This window comes from Chionomys nivalis, chromosome 6 (assembly GCF_950005125.1).
Source record: "Chionomys nivalis chromosome 6, mChiNiv1.1, whole genome shotgun sequence".
Taxonomy (NCBI): Eukaryota; Metazoa; Chordata; class Mammalia; order Rodentia; family Cricetidae; genus Chionomys; species Chionomys nivalis.
This window is the reverse complement of record NC_080091.1, coordinates 69,900,295-69,920,377: the sequence shown is the minus strand read 5'-3', so window position 1 is coordinate 69,920,377 and position 20,083 is coordinate 69,900,295. Positions and strand designations below refer to the sequence as shown.

Genomic DNA, 20,083 nt, shown 5'->3' with positions numbered 1-20,083 from the left:
GGGCTCTAATACATGGTGTGACCTATGTCCTCATTAATTTGTGGTCCAGTTTGAAACAGACACAACTGTATTAAACTTTTATTGTGGGCAAATCCAGTGCATCAAATTAAGCCTGAGGCTTTGTGAAGTCTGTAGAGTATTAAATAATGGACCACCAGGCCCCTCAGCCATGTAGAGAATCACAGAAGTAAAAGAGAACGAAGTCCTATGCTATGTGACGATGTGTTTTGATGTGTAAAATGATAAAAAATACAAAACAAAAAAGCAGACACTGTGTGGGTTCCGGAACAGTGTAATTTAGAAGACTGTCTACCTGCCTCAAAACTCCTTCCAAGTGGCATTAAGTTTCAGGAGCAAATAACTGAATTGTGCATTAATAGGTTTCAAAGTTTTTACTTTTTGAGTTTTCAAAATATTGAGTTGACTGTAGCAATATGGGAGATAAATTAGAATCTGAACTTTGGCATTGGCTGCAGAGAGAGCTCAGTAGGTAGAGTACTTGCCATGTGTGGTGGTTAAAATAAGAATGACCTCCAAAGGCTCAGATATTTGAAAGCTTAGTCACTAAGGAGTAGAACTGTTTGTTCTGTTTGATAGGATTAGAAGGGTTAGGAGGTGTGGCCTTGTTGAAGGAAGTGTGTCACTGGGGGTGGGCTTTTGCCTGACCAAGTCTTGCTCCCTCTGCCTGTGAATGAGGATGTACTCTCTGCTGCCTCTCCAGTAGTGTGCCTGTCATGCCTGTGGCCATGCATGCTCCCTGCCATGATGATAATGAACTAAGCCTCGAAACTGTAAGCCAGCCCCCATTAACTGCTCTCTCTTACAAGAGTTGTTGTGGTCATGGTGTCTCTTCATAGCAACAGAATAGTGACTAAGACACCAAAGAAGCATGAACTTATGTTTGATCCTTGAAGACCCATGTTCTAATGGGGTGGACTTGGTAATACCAGCACTGGGAAGCAGAGGCAAATACCTGAGCTCACTGGCCGGCCAGCCTAACTGAGTTTCCAGACAGTGAGAGACTCTGTAAAAAAAAAAAAAAAAAAAAAAAGTTGGGCAGCATTCCTGAAGAACAGACACCAGAGGGTACCTCAGTCCCCCACATGCACCTGCAAACAAGTACTCTTGCACACCAATGAATATGAGAGAGAGAAAGAGAGAGAGAGAGAGAGAGAGAGAGAGAGAGAGAGAGAGACTAAAGCTAGGGGGAAAAGAATTTTTTTTCTTCTGTAAGAATAAGATTAGAGGGAAAGAGTAATAAGCAGATAAAACTGTAAGGCTGAAAGGAAAGATTTGGCCAAGGATACAGTAGGATGCTACTGGCTGTGGGGGCCAGCCCTGATAAGCTAAGTATGAACAGGTCACCCACTTTCCAACCTTGATAAATTTAATAAGAGGCCTGAGCCTCAGTACCCTGAGGCACTACCTGGTTTCAAGACCCGACCATCGCCCAAGAACAGGCCGACCATCGCCCAAGAACAGGCCATTCAAAGGAAATGCCTAACATTCCAATCACAGTAGATAGGACCACCTGCCAGTGCACACTCACCAGGACACCCCTAGACAAATGTCAGCCAATCAGGGGGCCTGAACCTCAGAGACCCCTCACCACCACTTTTACTACTATAAAAACCCAATTCTAACTGAGCTCAGGGCTCTCTGGTTGTTCCGATACGTTGGCTATGAGGAGAGACGGACTTTGAAAACTTGATTAAAATAATGGCTCTTTGCTTTTACATACGGGACTCGGTTTCCTTGTTGGCTGGCACAGGGTCTTCATGGATTTGGGCATAACACTGGCCACATCATAGAATTAAAAAAGCAAAATGGTAAGTTGATGGTGTGTGCTTGTGGAAATTTGAGAAAACGTAGTGCTTCAATTTGCATCCACAAGGCTGGGTATTCAGTAGCAAACACAAACACAAGTCATGAGAATGAGGGGTAGGACATTTTTAACAGCTTTGCTCAAACAAAAGTATCCTTCAACATGAAAATGCAGGGCAAGAGTGAATACATTTGGGTCAGGCAAAAGCCTGGGGTTAAATAAAGCAAAGTCCTAATTTGTTGCAGGTATGATCCCAAATGTGCACATATTTATTGTAAGCTCTAAGGCATAGCACAATACACAGGCAGACAGTCCTCCCCAAAAGAGGTACCATCCATTTCCATCTTCAACCTGGACTTGATTATAGGTTCTAGTCAAGTCAATGACATCAAAGCACAAGTGACAGGAAGAGGACTCAGAGGTCTTTGCTCAGTGGGGCTGACGAGAAAAGGGTCTGCTGGAAAGCCCTTGTAGCATTTAGCAAACAAGAGTTGGTTTCTGGAGACGCTTGTGAAGGCCATCTCAAGCTAAAACAGAATTGCCATATGAACCAACTATGCTTCTCTTGGGCGTATACCCAAAGGACTCTGAATCCTACAACAGAGACACCAGCACATTCTGGTTTGGTGATGCTCTAGTCACAATAGCACAGAAATGTACTCACTCTCAATATTCATCAACAGATAATTAGATAATAGAAATGTTGTAGATAGCCAGGCAGTGGTGGTGCATCCCTTTAATCCCAGCACTCGGGAGGCAGAGGCAGATGAATCTCTGTGAGTTCGAGGCCAGCATGGACTACAAGAGCTAGTTCCAGGACAAGCTCCAAAGCTACACAGAGAAACCCTGTCTCAAAAAATGAAAAATAAATGTTGTACATATAATTAATAAAATTCGGACGTAAGGAAAACCAAAATTATGAAATTTTTAAGAAAATGGAAAGAATTAAAAGGATTTTGGGAGGTAACCCAAACTCACACAAATACTGTATTTTTTCACTCATGTGAGTCCTAGCCTCAAACTGTTAAGTATGGGTGTTCAGGTAGGAATAAATAATATAAATATGATAACAATCAAAAGGTTATTAGTTTGAGAGGGAGTGAAGAGGAAACGGAAGTTAGAGGGAGATAAGGAAGAAGGCAAGTGACGTAATTATGTCTTAATTTTAAAAACTTTAAAGAAAAAAACATTTAGGTGCTTTGCTCTCCTCAGTTAAAGTCTTTAGTCTTTACTAATGACTAAAATATATATTATTTTAAAATTTTTTTTCTGGTGCTACTTATACTTTCCATGAGTGGAGCTTGCTGGACGAGCAGTTGTTCTGGGAGAGTCAGCCAGTGAATAGTGAGCTGGAGAGTGTGAACGCCCAGGCTTCCTGCACATCACTATACGTTCACTACACCAACCCCTAACAAAAATCCTCTGTTCATTCTAAAGTAACTTTAATCACTGAACTCACTGTCTCTTTTACAACATCCTTTTAAAGACTTGTTATCTCCTTTGTAAATACAACCGAAGACATAAACTGTGCAGCTCCTACCAGAATACTTCCTTTATAGTTTTATTTGTTGCAATTCAAGAATAATCCTTAGAAATGTTTAGAAATGTTCCTGGAGTCTCTATTCCTAGGGTGAAAAGCTGAGCTCAACAGTAAATGCCTTCATTCTTTTTTTTTTATTGAAAAAAAAATTTTCTGCCTCCTCCCCGCCTCCCATTTCCCACCCCCTCCTCCCGCCCCTCTCCCCCTCCCCCCACTCCTCTTCTCCTCCCTCTCCAGTCCCAAGAGCAGTCAGGGTTCCCTGCCCTGTGGAAAGTCCAAGGACCTCCCCCCTCCATCCAGGTCTAGGAAGGTGAACATCCAAACTGTCTAGGCTCCCACAAAGCCAGAACATGAAGTAGGATCAAAACCCCATGCCATTGTCCTTGGCCTCTCGTCAGCTCTCATTGTCCGCCATGTTCAGAGAGTCCGGTTTTATCCCATGCTTTTTCAGTCACAGTCCAGCTGGCCTTGGTGAGCTCCCAATAGATCGACCCCACTGTCTCAGTGGATGGGTGCACCCCTCGTGGTCCTGACTTCCTTGTTCATGTTCTCCCTCCTTCTGCTCCTCATTAGGACCTTGGGAGCTCAGTCCGGTGCTCCAGTATGGGTCTCTGTCTCTATCTCCATCCATCGCTAGATGAAGGTTCTATGGTGATATGCAATCTTCACCAACCCCACAACAAAGGTCTGATCTCCAAAATATATAAAGAACTCAAGAAACTAGACGTTAGAATGATAATTAACCCAATTAAAAAATGGGGCACTGAACTGAACAGAGAATTCTCAACAGAAGAAGTTCAAATGGCCAAAAGATACTTAAGGTCATGCTCAACCTCCTTAGCGATCAGAGAAATGCAAATCAAAACAACTTTGAGATATCATCTTACACCTGTCAGAATGGCTAAAATCAAAAACACCAAGGATAGCCTTTGCTGGAGAGGTTGTGGAGAAAGGGGCACCCTCATCCATTGCTGGTGGGACTGCAAACTTGTGAAACCACTTTGGAAATCAGTGTGGCGGTTTCTCAGAAAAATTGGGATCAACCTACCCCTGGACCCAGCAATACCACTCTTGGGAATATACCCAAGAGATCCCTTATCATATGACAAAAGCATTTGTTCAACTATGTTCATAGCAGCATTATTTGTAATAGCCAGAACCTGGAAGTAACCTAGATGTCCTTCAATGTAAGAATGGATGAAGAAAGTGTGGAATATGTACATTTTAGAGTACTACTCTGCGGTAAAAAACAATGACTTCTCAAATTTTGCATGCAAATGGATGGAAATAGAAAATACTATCCTGCGTGAGGTAACCCAGACCCAAAAAGAAGATCATGGGATGTACTCACTCATAATTGGTTTCTAGCCATGGATAGGGGCCACTGAGTCTATAATTTGTGATCCTAAAGAAGCTAAACAAACGCCGGGCGGTGGTGGCGCACGCCTTTAATCCCAGCACTCGGGAGGCAGAGGCAGGCGGATCTCTGTGAGTTCGAGACCAGCCTGGTCTACAAGAGCTAGTTCCAGGACAGGCACCAAAACCACAGAGAAACCCTGTCTCGAAAAACCAAAAAAAAAAAAAAAAAAAAAAAAAGAAGCTAAACAAGAGGGTAAACCCAAGGAAAAACATATAGTTATCCTCCTGGCTACGGGAAATAGAAAAGATTTCCGGGCAAAAAATTGGAATCTTGGGGGTGGGGTGGGATGGGGGTAAGGGGAGATGGGGAGAGAAAAGTGTGAATGAGAGGATGAGGGGAACTGGGGGAAACGGGATGATTGGGGATAAAGGAAGGTTGGATAGGGGAGCAGGGAAACTCATATCTTAGTTAAGGGAGCCACCTAAGGGTTGGCAAGAGACTTGAACTTGGAGTGGCTACCAGATGCCCAGGGCAATGTCCCCAGTTAGTTCCTTGGGCACATGAGGATAGGGAACCTGAAATGCCTTCATTCTTAAATGAAGCAATACGATACTTTAAGTAGATAACGAATTATTGACTGTGAGACTTCAGCATCAGCTTCTTAAAGAGGTCTCTATAGATCAATGACTGTTTGCCATGATGCCATTTGTGCTCAGTGTTGTTTGTAGCTCCATTCCAATGTGAACTTTTTAGGTTTCCATTGTAGATTTGATGGTTGGTGCAGAAAAATCATGATTGCTAGCCCATTTCTTAGAGGAATGTTTAAGGTTACTTAAGACTAAGTTTGTAGAGTATAATCTTTTTATGGAACTATGTTCCGTTGCCAAAACACCAGAACAATTATTGAAACCACTTCTGAGCTGAATTTACTCCCATTCCCCCTGTTAGAAATCATCCCTAGGCAGTAAAAACCTTATTTACTAAACTAATTTTTTCTCATCAAGTCTTTCAGTCCTCAGTTATTAGCTTTTTGGATTCAGGAACTGTACGAAAAGTATTCTCTAGGTGTTGGTAATGATAGTAAATCAGCAAGAAAGCTACCAAACACTGCCCTGCTCTCCCTGCCCTATCTCTCTGTCTGAAGTCTGTCTGAATCTTCTCCATCTGTCCTGTACCTGTTTCTCTCTCTCTCTCTCTCTCTCTCTCTCTCTCTCTCTCTCTCTCTCTCTCTCTCTCTCTTCGGCTGTTTTATTCATCCCTCTTTAAAGAAAGTTGTACTGTATAGATGATTCCCACATCCCAATCATTCTCACTCACCTAATTTAAAACTCACTTAAATGGCGTCCTGTGACAGTTTAAAGCACCACAGAGGTTAGGAAGTCAGCAGCAGCTGCAGCAGCCAAATTTTCCTCCCTAAGAGCAATGTTTCATAATCTGCCAAAACCCAGCAGAGGGCATCCTTCCATTTCAGATCCATGAACTGCGAAGCAACAACTCATTATAGTGGAATGTATTTCACTGATGGTTCTGCATCGAGATGCAAACCTCGGCTGGCTGGGTTGGGAGGACTGTTATACAAGTTATTCAGGGCCCGGTCATCCTGAATTGTGGGGTTAGAAATCATTCTCCCCTTCTGAGAAGGAAGAAGAAAATGCCTCCTTTTCCTGATTCCCTCCAGGTGCAGAGAAGCAGACTGAAATTACAGAAGCGGTGGAGTTACCCCCTGTGGTCTCCCTCTGCTTGGTGCTGAGTGTGCACAGAAAGATCAGAGAGAAGACACAACTGAGAAAGAGCCAGGATCACAACCTCATTTGCACCCATCACTTCTGTCCAGGCATCTGAAAGACAAATGGCAGGTAGGTACCATGGTCTGGTACACCGCCTCAGAAGCATACAGACATTGTTGCATTGGATGGCAATAGGGGGGCAGCATCTGAGTGGGGCCAACCTCACACCTGAGGATGCTGAATGTGCTGCCTTCTTTTATGCTGTCGAATATTTATTTAGTGATACAAAGATGTGTTGCATTCTTTTATGCTGCATTTGTTTAACTCCTTGAAGCTGTGTTACTTTCCCTGCCTAAAATACCTGATTGGTCTAATAAAGAGCTGGATGGCCAATAGCTAGGCAGGAGATGGAGAGGTGGAGCTTCCAGGCAGAGAGAATACATACAAGGAGAAAAAGAGAAGAGGGAGGAGCAAGAAAAGGAGAGGAAGACAACAGGGGCCAGCTACCCAATCACACAGCCAGCCATGGAGGAAGAAGGAAAGAAAGGTATATAAAGGTAAAAGCCCAGAGACAAAAGGTAGACAGGCGGGATAATTTAAGTTAAGAAAAGCTGACTAAAAACAAGTCAAACTAGAGCCGGCCAGGTATTCATAAGTAAGAATAAGTCTCCATGTATTTATTTAGGAGCTGGGTGTTAGACTCCAAAGAGCAAAGAGTTGAAAAATAAAAATAAAAAGTACACTGGCAGTTTTCCATTAATTTTAGTTCTATAGTTTCACTGTAATTGACTTACACAGTATGGTGGTTGGAACAAAAATGACCCCCATAGGCACATAGGGAGTGGCACTATTAAGAGGTTTGGCCTGTTAGAGTAGGTGCAGTCTTGTTGGAGGATGTGTGTCACTGGAGATGGGTTTTGAGTTTTCAGAACCCCAACACAGGCCAGGGGCTCACTGTTGCCTGTGGATCCAGAGATAGAACTCTCAGCTACCTCTCAAGTACTGTGTCTCCCGCATTCTCCCATGCTTCCTGCCGTGACAATAACTGACTAGACCTGTGAACCGTAAGCCAGCCCCAATTAACTGCTTTCCTTCCTAAGAGCTGCCATGGTCATGGGGTCTCTTCACAGCAATAAAACTCTAACTAACACATATAGTAAAAAAATACTTTACATTATCAGAATACTTTCCTAGTTAAAAGGCAAAAGTCTCCATCTATCTTTATTTACCTGCTTGTTTTTTTGTTCTTGTGTTTTAAGATGGGGTCTAATGAATCCCGGAGTAGCCTCAAGCTCACTGCATAACTGAGTGCCTTGAACTTCTGAATTCTCCCCTAGAATTACAAGCATGTGTTACCAGCCCCATATTATGGGGTGCTGGGGTGGAACCCGGGCCTTTGTGTTACTAGATAAGAACTCTACCACTGGAGCTACATGCTCTGCCACAGTCTACAATCCTTGAAAGTGTCAGTCCCCTGGCTAGTGAATGGATCCTACCCTTTGTTTACGGAGGAAGACAGGGAGGGAAGACTTGAATGTGAAGAAGCTGCATAACAAGTCATGGGTCCAGCCAATCTTAGTTCCCTGGAACATCTACTTCATGCCAAGCCCTCTCCTAAGTGCTGGCTCTACATAGTAAAGTCCCTTTCCGTATAAGGGTCTTTCACAAAGCAAGGGTTAGGAAATCAGACATAGCTAACCTAGACTCCCATCCATTCCCCCTGGTTAGCTATGTTACTTGAAGCAAAGGCTTTTACTACATTGGGAAAGAGGAGGTTCTTAGTATTTTTTGTAAATCTGCATTGTTCCTCTCTATAAATTTTTGCAATCAGCCTATGAGGTCAGCCTTATTGTCATTCCAGTTTGTCACATGATGAGTATCAGAGCAAGGATTTAAAACAATGTTGCCTGGAGTCCATCATTTGCTTCTTCTCCAATAGCCATGGGAAGGACTGAGAGTTGAGCATCCTGAGGGTCAGACATATGCCGAGCATAAGATTGAGAAGGCAATAGACAATATCGCCCTCACTGTCCTTGTTTTTAACACTACTGCCAAAGCCACTATTTTGTAGGACCTAAGAATGTATAAATACAGTGGATAGAGGATCAATATTCAAGTCAAAATTCCTTCCTTTCAAAAGGTAGTACTTATCCAGTTCTGTTTAAAATAACATTGCACATCACCAAAGTTAAGTAATCCTGGATTCATCACATTTATCTTTCCCTAGAGGCAGGCTGCCTCTAACAAGTGCTGTATTCAGGGTAAGAAACACAAGGTCCTGAAAACCAAGCAGGAATCCCTCCCTGGATTTTCCTCTATCCCTCAAAGTTAAAAGTTAAGATCAGATGCTGAGGGTGACCAAGATCCAAATACCCTTCTAAGGTTTGAAAGTCTTTGATCTCTGATGAGGGATCATTTGGTTGGCATCATCACTCAGCGGATGATATGCCCCCTAGGCTCTTCCTCTGAAAAGCCTCTCCTGGGGTGTTTTCCCCAAATGTGTGCATAGATCTAAGGGAGTCAACAACACTAGCAGTGTTATCAAAGAACAAGAAGGAGGGAGGCATATTTGTAGCTCTCCTGGAATTTGGGTTCTTTCTGCAAACCTGAATCTGTGTCACACTGCCATATTACCAAACTCAAAAAGTGATATTAAACAATAAGCAGATAAAACTCTGGCTCTAGACCTCATTAGAAAGCTGCCATTTTTGTATCATTAGGTAAGAAACTGAATATTTGATTACAGAGAATTAAGGAAATTTGCAAATGTTCCTCTTATAAATATTCTATTTTTCTTGCTTACACTAAAAATGTAGTTTCATCTTGGGTCAGCTTTTAAAAGTCAAAGTTAACTGAGCATGTCAGGAATGGATTGGTATTCAACAAAGCAATTTCACACTGATTTTATCTCACCATGCTTCCCTGGGAATGAGCAACATAGCACAACATAGCAGGGCATTGTTTGGAATAGAAATAAAACTCCCAGCCTTTTGGTCTGAGCTCCTCCAAATAGCAAAAGTCTGGGTGGTCATGTCACAAATCATCTTTTCATACAGTTTCTAGATACATATGACAAAGGCAGTTTCCTTCTGCAGAATACTTACTCCAAGATAATGGCCGTCAATGAACACGACAGGGAGGGAAGGCGCTTCAGAGACACGCTTGCATCGTTCATCCAACTCCTTCCCGTAGTCACCATTCAGAGCTATGTTTTTCTCTTCGAATTTTACTCGATGGTTTTGGAAGATCTTTCTAACCAGTTCACATCTCTCAAAGGTTGTTCTCACCACGCGAAGGCAGGTTGTGTAAATCACCACCCGGTCAAATTCTAGGTCAGCTGATGGTTGCTGGAAGGGAAACAGAACAGTGTCAATCTATTTGCTTTGACTTGCTTAGAATTTACTATGTGTGCACAGCTCAAACGAACAGCTTTGAGTAAATATCCTATATATTAAAGACACTCACAGAAGTTGAATAAGCACTTTGTAAATTCAGAGTCATATTTGTTGCTGTTGTTGTTGTTATTGTTATTGTTGTTTGGGTTCTTTGTAGGGCTCTATTTATTTATTTATTTATTTATGGGTTTTTTGTTTGTTTTTCTTTTTTTTAGACAGAGTTTCTTCATGTACCCCTGGCTGTCCTGGAACTCGAGCTGTAGACCGCATTCACAGAGGAGCCTCCGCCTCCTGAGTGCTAAGATAAAGTTGTGCTCCACCACAGCCCAGCAGGACTCATGTGTTCTTTAGTTGATGAAACCAGAAGTTTTTGTCATATGCCGAATCTAGATTACATATGTGTGCATGTTTATTTATTATATAAAGAGCAAAAGAAATGATAGAAGGTGAAGAAGGAAGATGGAACATATGGAAGAGAAGAGCATAAATGAGTATTTAGGCGGTGAAGGAGGCAAAGGACATTTACACAATATCAGAATAAATAAGAATAAAATATAGTAGTGCTGGTTAGAGGACTCAACAGACTTGCCACCATGCCCCATGACCTAAGCTCCATCTCAGGAGCTCACACGGTAGAGAACTACCTCCCACAAGTTTTCCTCTGACCTCCATACAGGTACATATATATACAAAAGAAATGTTTAAAAAGAAGTGTGTGTGTGTGTGTGTGTGTGTGTGTATGCGTGCATGAGTGTGTGTAAATGAAAGATCACAAAAGAGCAAATTACTTTGTGTGGTAACTTTAAAATAATTTATAAAACAGTAAACAAATAAATAAAATTTAGAAAAACCTGAGGCATATTATTGCAATTTAGAATTTAGCGCCAGGTGGTGGTTGTGCACGCCTTTAATCTCAGCACTCGGGAGGCAGGAGCAAGCAGATCTCTGTTCAAAGTCAGCCTGGTCTACAAGAGCTAGTTCCAAAGCTACAGAAAAAACCTTGTCTAGAAAAAAGTAATTTAGCAAAAAATAACAACATAATTTAAGTGATGTGTTTGGACTGTTCCTATTGATGAAAACACACAAGGGGTACCATGTGGTAAAGTAATGAGCAGCTGAATTTTTATTATGGAGAAGTTGTTCAATATCTGTATCTGTCTCTTCAATCCAGGAGGGAGGAGGCTGAATGTCTGATGAGACTCTGCTACAAAGCAGAAAAGGTTCGCATTTAACCAGGTGGAAATTCTTAGACGATCTGGAGTATCCTGTACTAATAAACTCAGAACCACAGGACGATTCTGAAGCTGAATCAGTACAGCATCTGTGGATGTTGATGAGGGACAGGCCTCCAACGTGCAACGAAAAGGCCCTATCACAGGGGATAAGGATTGGGTGGTACAGAATGGGAGTCTATAGAAGCCAGCACAAGGGGGCAGAGAGACCAATTGGGGAACTGAAAATAAAATGAGTATCGGGACACACAGCAGTAGAGGTAAACAATACCCCAAGGCAAGATGACAATTGTTCTAAGAGTCTTTTTTATGCTTTCTGATAAGTCAGACACCTGAAGCCACTTGCCTGGGAACCCTGCCCCAGAAATGCCAGAGTGAACCAACGAGAACTTTAGTCTTCCTTACATTCCCACCATGGAATAAAAGTCCTGCAACATGAGTTGAAATAAATGTTCCCTCTTATGAAGCTGATTATTGTAGACATTTCATCACACTGATATGTAAAACCAAGTAACACAACAGGGTTAAGATTGTTTAAAACAACAATACACCTTGTGAAACTCCTATGATGTCAAAAATTAAATTAGAAACTATTCCAGACAACTAAATGCTAAAACCAGCCACACAGAGCTTCGCTACTTTGGATTTGAAGAAGTCAGATCAATCTTCCCATGTACAAAAGGAAAAACAGTAGTAAATAAATCCAATTCACAAGGATATTAATATGATGCCCTCCCCTCAAAGAGAGAGGACTTTCCCCTGATGACCAATTTTGATAAAGATACATGAATTACCTACTAAATCCAGGTGGTGTGCGTGACAGTGGGACCCTCCACTGGAATATGGGAAACCTACAGCGGCTACATTCTCAAAACCAAATGACTCTCCTGGAATTGGGAAGGGCTCACATTGGGAGTGATGCATGATCATTCTTCATTGTGTACCCATATCAAGTGATCAAAGATTAAAAAAAATAAGGATATAGGGATGACTTTTTTTTATCCAATAGAGTAGAGCAATTAAACTTACAAAAAGAACAGAATCATGAAAGGAACAGGAGGAGAAAATTTTACAACTATAAAGGCAGGAGGAAGAAAAACATGGTGAGAAAAGACAGGGAGAATGACATATAAAAGATTAAATGGCTCAGGAAGTCATCAGGTTGTAGGCATGTGACCCTAGTGGTGTCAAACATAATTGCTTTGTATATACAATTCTGAATTTAGGAGATTATCTGATTTGTAAATGGTTTTACCTAATTTTAAAAAATGCTTTAAAGAACCTTATTTGAACCAAAGTATCTGAAAGCTAAATGTGGTGTATGTTCAGTTTCTGTCACTGTAACAAATGCCTGAGGAAATCAACTTATCAAGAGAAAGGTCTATTTTAGTTCACAGGTTGAGAAGTTTCAGTTTCGGACTGACAGATTCAATTCCTTTGGGCCTATGGTGGGATTGTGTGGTGGAGTTGGGCAGTTTATGAGGCAAAAGTGAGCAAGGGGCCGTAGTTCCAACGCTAGAGGGCGCACCTCAGCGATCAAAAGGCCATCTTCTAGCTTTCTATCTTTTAAATACATGACTGCTTCCCAGCATCTCCTCTCTTGGAATCAAGCTTTTAATACACGGGCTGTTCGGGAACATCAAGATGTAATTTCTATTGTAGTACAAACAACTAGAGTAGAGAGAACAGGGCCTTGTCAATTAGATACAGTTAGGTACAGACCCAGACTCTGTGTGTGCTTGGGAAGCCCATGAGTTAGAAAGCCTGAGCTTTATTATCTGTAAAATGTGATAATTACGGCATATGTCTAGCTGGTTTGCTGAGAAGTCGGAGGGAGACTGTAGACACGGCAGAGAAGGATTTAAAGGGCAGCTCAGTATTCAAAGTTAAACAGAGGAAAAGGGTGGCATTTCCAGTATTTGGAATGTTTAAGATTAAAAACACACAAAATATGAGGGGGAAATGAGGGTAATCAACCACAGAAATAAGCCATCTCCACATTTTAAATTTAGACTCTTAGGAACAAAGCAGGTGCTCTTGGGTCAGCTGCTCCTCTTCACATTCACAGCCATGGAATGGAGATAAAAACAAAAGATTTATATGGTCTGAAGAGAACCGCTGCCAAGGGTCATGTCTGGGTCCGTGGCCCCATCTCAGCTAAGGTTTGCATTGATATCTGAGGCACAGTATAAACAAAGGGTTTGCCTGGAGTCATATAGTCCACACTCTGAATAGTTACATTCGATCTCAATGTCAACACCTTCAGTCTGAGAGCAGAGACGAATGTACATGGGCTAGATTGGGGTTGGGGACTATGGTTATATATTACAGTAAGGTGTTAGGTATAACTTAGAGGTATACCTGCCTAGGGGTAGGAATATTTGGGCTGAGTTTTGAAGATATTTTCCAGTGTTATTTATTTTTATTTTCCAGTTTTATAATATGAATTCTAAATGAGAATTTCTTTGATCAAAAAAAAGTCTGTATTTGATTCATTTTTCTATCCCTCAACAGATTTGTCAAAGCATCTGGTCAGGAATCTAAAAATAGCTTCTCTGTGGCACACTATCCCTTCTCTCCCTCCCAAAGGGTTACCATGGGAATATCATGAAGATAGAAGGGATAGAAGTCTCTGGGATGGCGGAGATAGGCCACTGTTGTTTTGCCTGCTGATTCCCAGGGAGACCAAGAGAGTAACAAAGTCAGGCTTCTCCTCCTTTGTATGGAGGAGCTTCCCCACAACCTGTAGCAAATAGACAGAAAGGAGGGAGAATGGCTATGAATGAGACTGAGGGGTTGTGAGTCAGTTTGTGTGCCCTGCCCCCATGTTACCAGGCAATAGCCACAGTCGACTATTATGTACTTGAATCCCTGTTCATCTTTAGGCATTGCTTACCTCCTCAGCCTGGAGCAAATCCACTAGACTGTCCCACCATAGCCTTCTGTGAGCAGCTGTGCCACAGTCAAAGCTGGAAAGACTTCTTAATGTAGTCTTCTAAGCCTTGTTCAGGTGTACCCCCAAGACCTTAAAGAATTCAGGAACCCCAGTCTTCACCACCCATTAAAACTAATTAGCTGGGCAGCAGTGGCACACACCTTAATGCCAGCACTAGAGAGGCAGAAACAGGTGGATCTCTGAGTTCATAGTTGCCTGGTCTACATAGACACAATGCTAATAAATTTTCTTGTATTTAATTCTGAATGTCATTTACATGGTGCAACTATTTAAGGTGATGGATCTAAATTCTGGATTCAGACAAAATTCTGATTAGGTGACAGAGTTACATAGATTCAACCAAGTCAGCATAGGAAACCAGACAATTACCTTTCCAAAGTCTGGGAACTCTGGGCTCCCCACTCAACCCCACTGAAGCCAGCAGCTCACTATTGTGTCCTTTTCGTCTTCATCTCACAGTTGCTACTAAGTCACAGTCTGCTGCTAGACAGACCCCACTGCCCATGAGGTAGACTGCAACTTAAAATCTTTGCCTCCTTTCCAAATTACATCCCACATTTACCAGGAACATTTTCAGGCTTCTGTGGGTGTGTGTGTGTGTGTGTGTGTGTGTGTGTGTGTGTGTGTTGCCATTCGTTTTTTTAAAGGACTCCTTTGAGATAAGTAATGTATGGATATCTTTTGTCCTCCTCCTGAGAACAGACAGGCAAAGAGATTGGCTCTGAGTTATACAGCATGTCAGAAGGCAACCTGGGACCAGACCCAGATTTCTTGATGACCTGACAATAAGCCATTCTGGAGATTTTAATCAGCAGGCGGTGGTGCCGCAGAGCTGGAGCACAGGTTATTGCTCATTTTCCCTCTCCATGAGACCCTGCAAACTCCAGTAGTCGACAATGTGTTAGGAAATGCATCTTAACATCACGTTAAGGGAGTAAGTTAACCCCCACCCTGATTCTCATTCTCACCAGGTGACAGTCTTCAAAAGCTCCTGTCCATCTACACCAGGTTCCCCTGTCACCTGAGATCCTGGATCAGCTTCCGGTGTAACCATTCTTCCTGTTCAGGTTCCAGGAGATGATGACTTTCTACCCTGCACTCCCCTTCCAGCACAGATTGTTATGTGATAAACAGTGACAGTGGAGAGCTCTGTAGTTCCTTCTGAAGTTCCTGCGTGCTGTTTGCATCGTCATGAGTGATGAGGATAATGACCCAGATGAGGAAGTCTGAGCTTGCTAACAAGCTTGGAAAAGGAGCAAGGTGGGATCTGAGTGTGTCCCTGTCTTAGCTGGGGTTTCTATTGCTGTGAAGAGGCACCATGACTTCTGACCGTGAGAAAACATTTAGTTGGGGTGGCTCACTTACAGTTCAGAGGTTTAGTCAGTCCATTATCATCATGGTGGAGAGCATGGGGGCATGCAGGGAGACATCATGCTGACTGCTTCTTGATCAGAAAGCAACAGGAAATGGTCTGAGTGTCGCACAGAGGGAAACTTGTACAAAAGAGGCCTCAAAGCCCACAGTGACACACTTCCTCCAACAAGGCCACACCTCCTAATAGTGCCACTCCCTTTGGGGGGGGCATTTTCTTTCAAACCACCACAGTCCTCTTTCCAGAAGATGATGCTATATGATCCTGCAAATAATAAATGACCAAAGACACTGTTCTAGAACTGAATGGCAAGTTATAGCAGGCTGTGATTGTCTCAGGGACAATCCTGAAAACACCTCCTTCCCTCTACTTTTAATGCTTGGTTAAATGGCACCACACATGGGCAACCATTCCTTATTACACCATGAACATAAGTCCCTCTGTCCTCTTACCTAATCTTTTCCTTTAAAATAGGCAGGAATGTGGAATATTATACAGTGTACACTTCTCTGTTCACTACCATGACCTACAAATAAACTATAACCCTACTGAAACAAAGACATACATTTTTCTTAAGGTCTATCTAAGATCACATAATACAGCCTGGCATATGGTAGATGCTCAGTAACACTGACTATGCTTTTCTATAATTCAGATAGATTTTGTTAGTCTCCTTCTTACTAAGTAATCTTAACTTAGGTATTCAATCTTTTGTCCCTTACTTGTAAAATAGGGACCTTGGAGTCTATCTTATGGTAATTTGTGGGGTAAGATTATTTAACAAATGAAAAATAACACAAAAAAACCCTGATGCCTAATGAACTCTCAGCAAAAGATGTGCTTTGTTGTAAATCTCATTCTTAACATAAAATGCCACTGACATGCCAGCTTCATCACTGTTCTATAAGCTAAAAGATCCCATGTAGAGATGCTCAGCTCACACCCTTCAGTGGTAGCCTTTTACACTGTTATACAGTGACTACAAACCAACTCTCCTACTGAGGACAACTGTTATTTATATTTGTTTTCTGCACATGGAAACAGTCAAGTTGGACATATCAGATATCACAGAAACCCCTTCTTTTCCAAATTCAGCAGCCCCTGTGTGACATGCACAAATGAGCGAGCACACTCTGCAGGTGAATATCCCTGGGAACAGAGCTTTCTGTCTTGTTAATCGTCCAAGATTGTGCAATAAAAATGTCAATGAATTCCCAAGAAATTGTTTATTTGTTTGCATCAATTGCTGAGCCTTTTTAGACAGTAACTGAGAAGTCAATACAATCTTACACACCAAAAATAAAATGGCTGTTCATAAAAGCCCTCCTGAAACATTAATCTGTGCATCACTACGAGGTCATGGGTCTCCAGCAAAATTTTAGCAGGTTTGTCTCTGGAGGCTCAAAATTTTAGCAGGTTTATCTCTAGAGGCTCCATGGCATCTCCCCCTGTGCCTTTCTTCTCCCAGCATTCAGTCCAGTTTTTCCTGCCAACATAAGTTCTGCCCCATCAACAGGCCAAGGCAGTTTCTTTATTCATTAACCAATAAAAACAACACAGAGACAGAAGGACCTCCCACACCCCAATTTCACTTTCTGTCATTGTTCACAGCACCCTTTAGATTTATGTTCACATATGGTGTCAAGGTTATCCCACACACACATTCACATCTGAGAAAACCCAGACATACACAGTTGATTTATTTGAAACAAACATGTTTGCTTGCTTTTGAGGCAAAGGCTCACTCTGTAGTTCCTCCTGCTAACTCTTACATGCTGGATATGGGCATGAGCCAGCATGCCCTGTTCAAGCTTTTGTTTCAGAAGCAAACACTGTGCACTGGAATGAAGCCCACCTTAACCTTGACTTTGGCATTTAGCTATGATCATAACGTCATTGTTCAGGGGACACCCAGGAACCTGAGTAATCAAGTTCTGTTCCTGGGTTAGTGTATAAGGATGTTTCTAGAGATGTTCATTTAAATTTAAGTCATTATACAAAAGAATGTCATCAGACACCATGAAGTCTGGAGAGGGCCTGAGCAGGCCAAAAAGGTAGAGCAAGGCAGGATACATGCTCTCCACCAGGCTACTTGACATCCACCCTCTCCTTCCCTTGTGATTTTTTGTTCTCAGGATTGTAGACTTGACTCCCAGGCTTTCAACTGTATGGAGGTTTCCCTGGATCTCCAACTTGCAAACGTACAATAATAAAACTTCACAACCTCCATAATCCCAAGGCTAAAAACATACAAAAATCCCTTGCTAGACATAAATACCTTTCTGTATAGAGATAGGTAATGACCAGGTCTTAGTTAGGTTTCTATTGCTGTGATAAAATTCCATGAGGAAAAGTTTGACTTCATCTTGTAGTGTGTGAATATTAAAGATGAAGACATAGAGATAAATACGTAGAGAGGAAGACTGGGCAGGAGCTTGAGGAAGGAACACCTGACACAGAAGCCATGCAAGAGTGCCACCTACTGGCTGGCTCCTTGCGGCTTGCTCGGCTTTTATCTGGTGGAGGCATTTTCTAAGCTGCAGTGTCTGCCTCCCAAATAACTCTAGCTTGTGTCAAATTGACAAAACACTAGGCAGCACAACAGATGCACTCTTGGTCCTGTTTCCCTGGAGGATGCTAATGGAGCAGCCAATGAACTCGGGAGACAGTGACTTTTCTAGGATGAGGGTTTCTCTTTTCTAATATAGGAGTCACAATAATCTAGCCATAAGGAAACTGTAACGCCCAATGTAAAATGTACCTAGACACACATTGTTAATTATATAACATTACAAGCATGCCAGTGTCAGTATTACTCAATCCTATGACTAGGGGAAAAAATACTGTTTAAATCTAAAACCTCTTCTGGAAACTATGTTCCAATAAAAGCCATTTTCCCCCCATAGGACACTGGCCTCTGTCGGGATATTTGCACACACTACCAATTGGTGGTTAATATTTTCTTATCTCCACAGACCAAACCTGTATCGAGATAATGATATCCAATAACATCTGGTCCCAGAACAATGGGCTTACAACAGCAAAAGGCCAGACAACAAATCAATCAGCTACATCCTGACAAGAAAGAGATTTTTTAAAGTCTATTTTCTTTGCAACCTTCAAAGTAAGCAATTTGTAAATCCAGAAGAAAACACTGGACAATGACATGAGAATAAGTGACCAGAATGTCACATACTAGCCATTTTCATAGTTAACCCTTCATCTTATTTTAGAAGACCCTGGTACTTTTACTTAAAATCAAAGAAATTCTTTCCTTTTCACCCTCCCCCCCAATAATCAATGATCAAAGAGAATGTCCTCAATTTTCCAAATCAAGGAAAATGTTTAAATAATCATGTAAATGTAACGAATTTCCTCCAATGGCTTTGGATGAGAAGAATCTACTTTAAGGGCTGGAATACCTGTACCCCATTTCAGCTCAGGCTTCCATAAATTTCAGTGTGGTGAAGAGAAGTGAGCTCAGCTTCCGTGGAATTCCCAGAACAGATTGAGAATGGAGAACAACAAAGCCAATGAAAATTCAGAAGTTCAGAAAACTGAACCAAGCCACAGGCAAATTCCTTGTGCCTGGCTCCTTCTTGGGCTTTTGTCTTTAACTCTTCGATCCCTTGGACTGTGTGGCTGATAGTGGGCCCAACTTCAACTAAATCTACTCATTCTCAGACTCTAATATTGCACATGGGAGAAGTGATTACTGGAGAATAGTATAGGGGGTTAGAAGTATGTGTAAGAAGTGTGTTTTAGGAGCTGACTGTGAAACAAGACTCATACAATATGTGCGCGCGCACACACACACACACACACACACACACGAGACACACAGTATATAAGTGCACAAGAGAAAACACTGAGGTACAGAGAAAGAGTGTGTCCTGCCTAAAGCTAGAAAACTAGAAAAATAACGAAGCTGGTACTTAATCCAAATAATAGAATTCATGTCTTTAATAAGCTTATTAACTGTTTATGTACTGTGACTGTTTTTACATCCCATTTTATTTGGTAAAGAGTAACAGATTAGAGGGACCAATACAGGATTTATGAATCATAAACTTTTATAGACAGAAATTTTAAATAGCATATTCATTCCATTCATTGTAGCAAATAACTACAAGCTTAATATCTTAGAAAAGCAAATATTATTTTACAAAACTGGAGTCCAAAGTCTCCCGTGAACAAATATCAAGGTGTCAGCAGGTCTCATGCCCTTCAACGCCTTGCCATGGTCCTTGATGGGACCATATTCCTTGAATCATGGTCCTTTTCCACATCTTCAAAGCATGTGACCCAGACTTTGCTTCCTCTTTGGTTCTGACCCTCCTGCTTCCCTTTTGTGACCTCCTTGTGATTATAGCGGGTTTGTCCAAAAGTCTAGAACACTTTTCTCATTTTAAGATCCCTAGTTTCATTATATCTCAGAAATACTTTGAAAGGTAATGAGTCCTTGTTTGGAGGGAATGTGAAACAGACAATTTTGAAAGAAAGGTAGATACCGATCATCCAGCTGCCTTCCACAAGCAGATAGGTAAATTTAAAGATAATAGATGCAGATAAAAGATATACATAGATGAAAGATAGATAGATAGATAGATAGATAGATAGATAGATAGATAGATAGATAGATAGATAGATACTAGTTTGAAAGTACTATAGCATAG

At 41.7% G+C, this 20,083-nt stretch overlaps 1 protein-coding gene across 1 annotated transcript in view; it reads right to left on the bottom strand.

The window, feature by feature from the left end:
• Positions 1 to 20,083, bottom strand: part of Grxcr1 (glutaredoxin and cysteine rich domain containing 1) — a 107,045-nt gene that overhangs the window by 43,312 nt on the left and 43,650 nt on the right. The window contains exon 2 of the mRNA XM_057772615.1: positions 9,557 to 9,799. Within this exon, the coding sequence (XP_057628598.1) occupies positions 9,557 to 9,799 (243 nt within the window). The remainder of the gene's footprint in view (positions 1 to 9,556; positions 9,800 to 20,083) is intronic.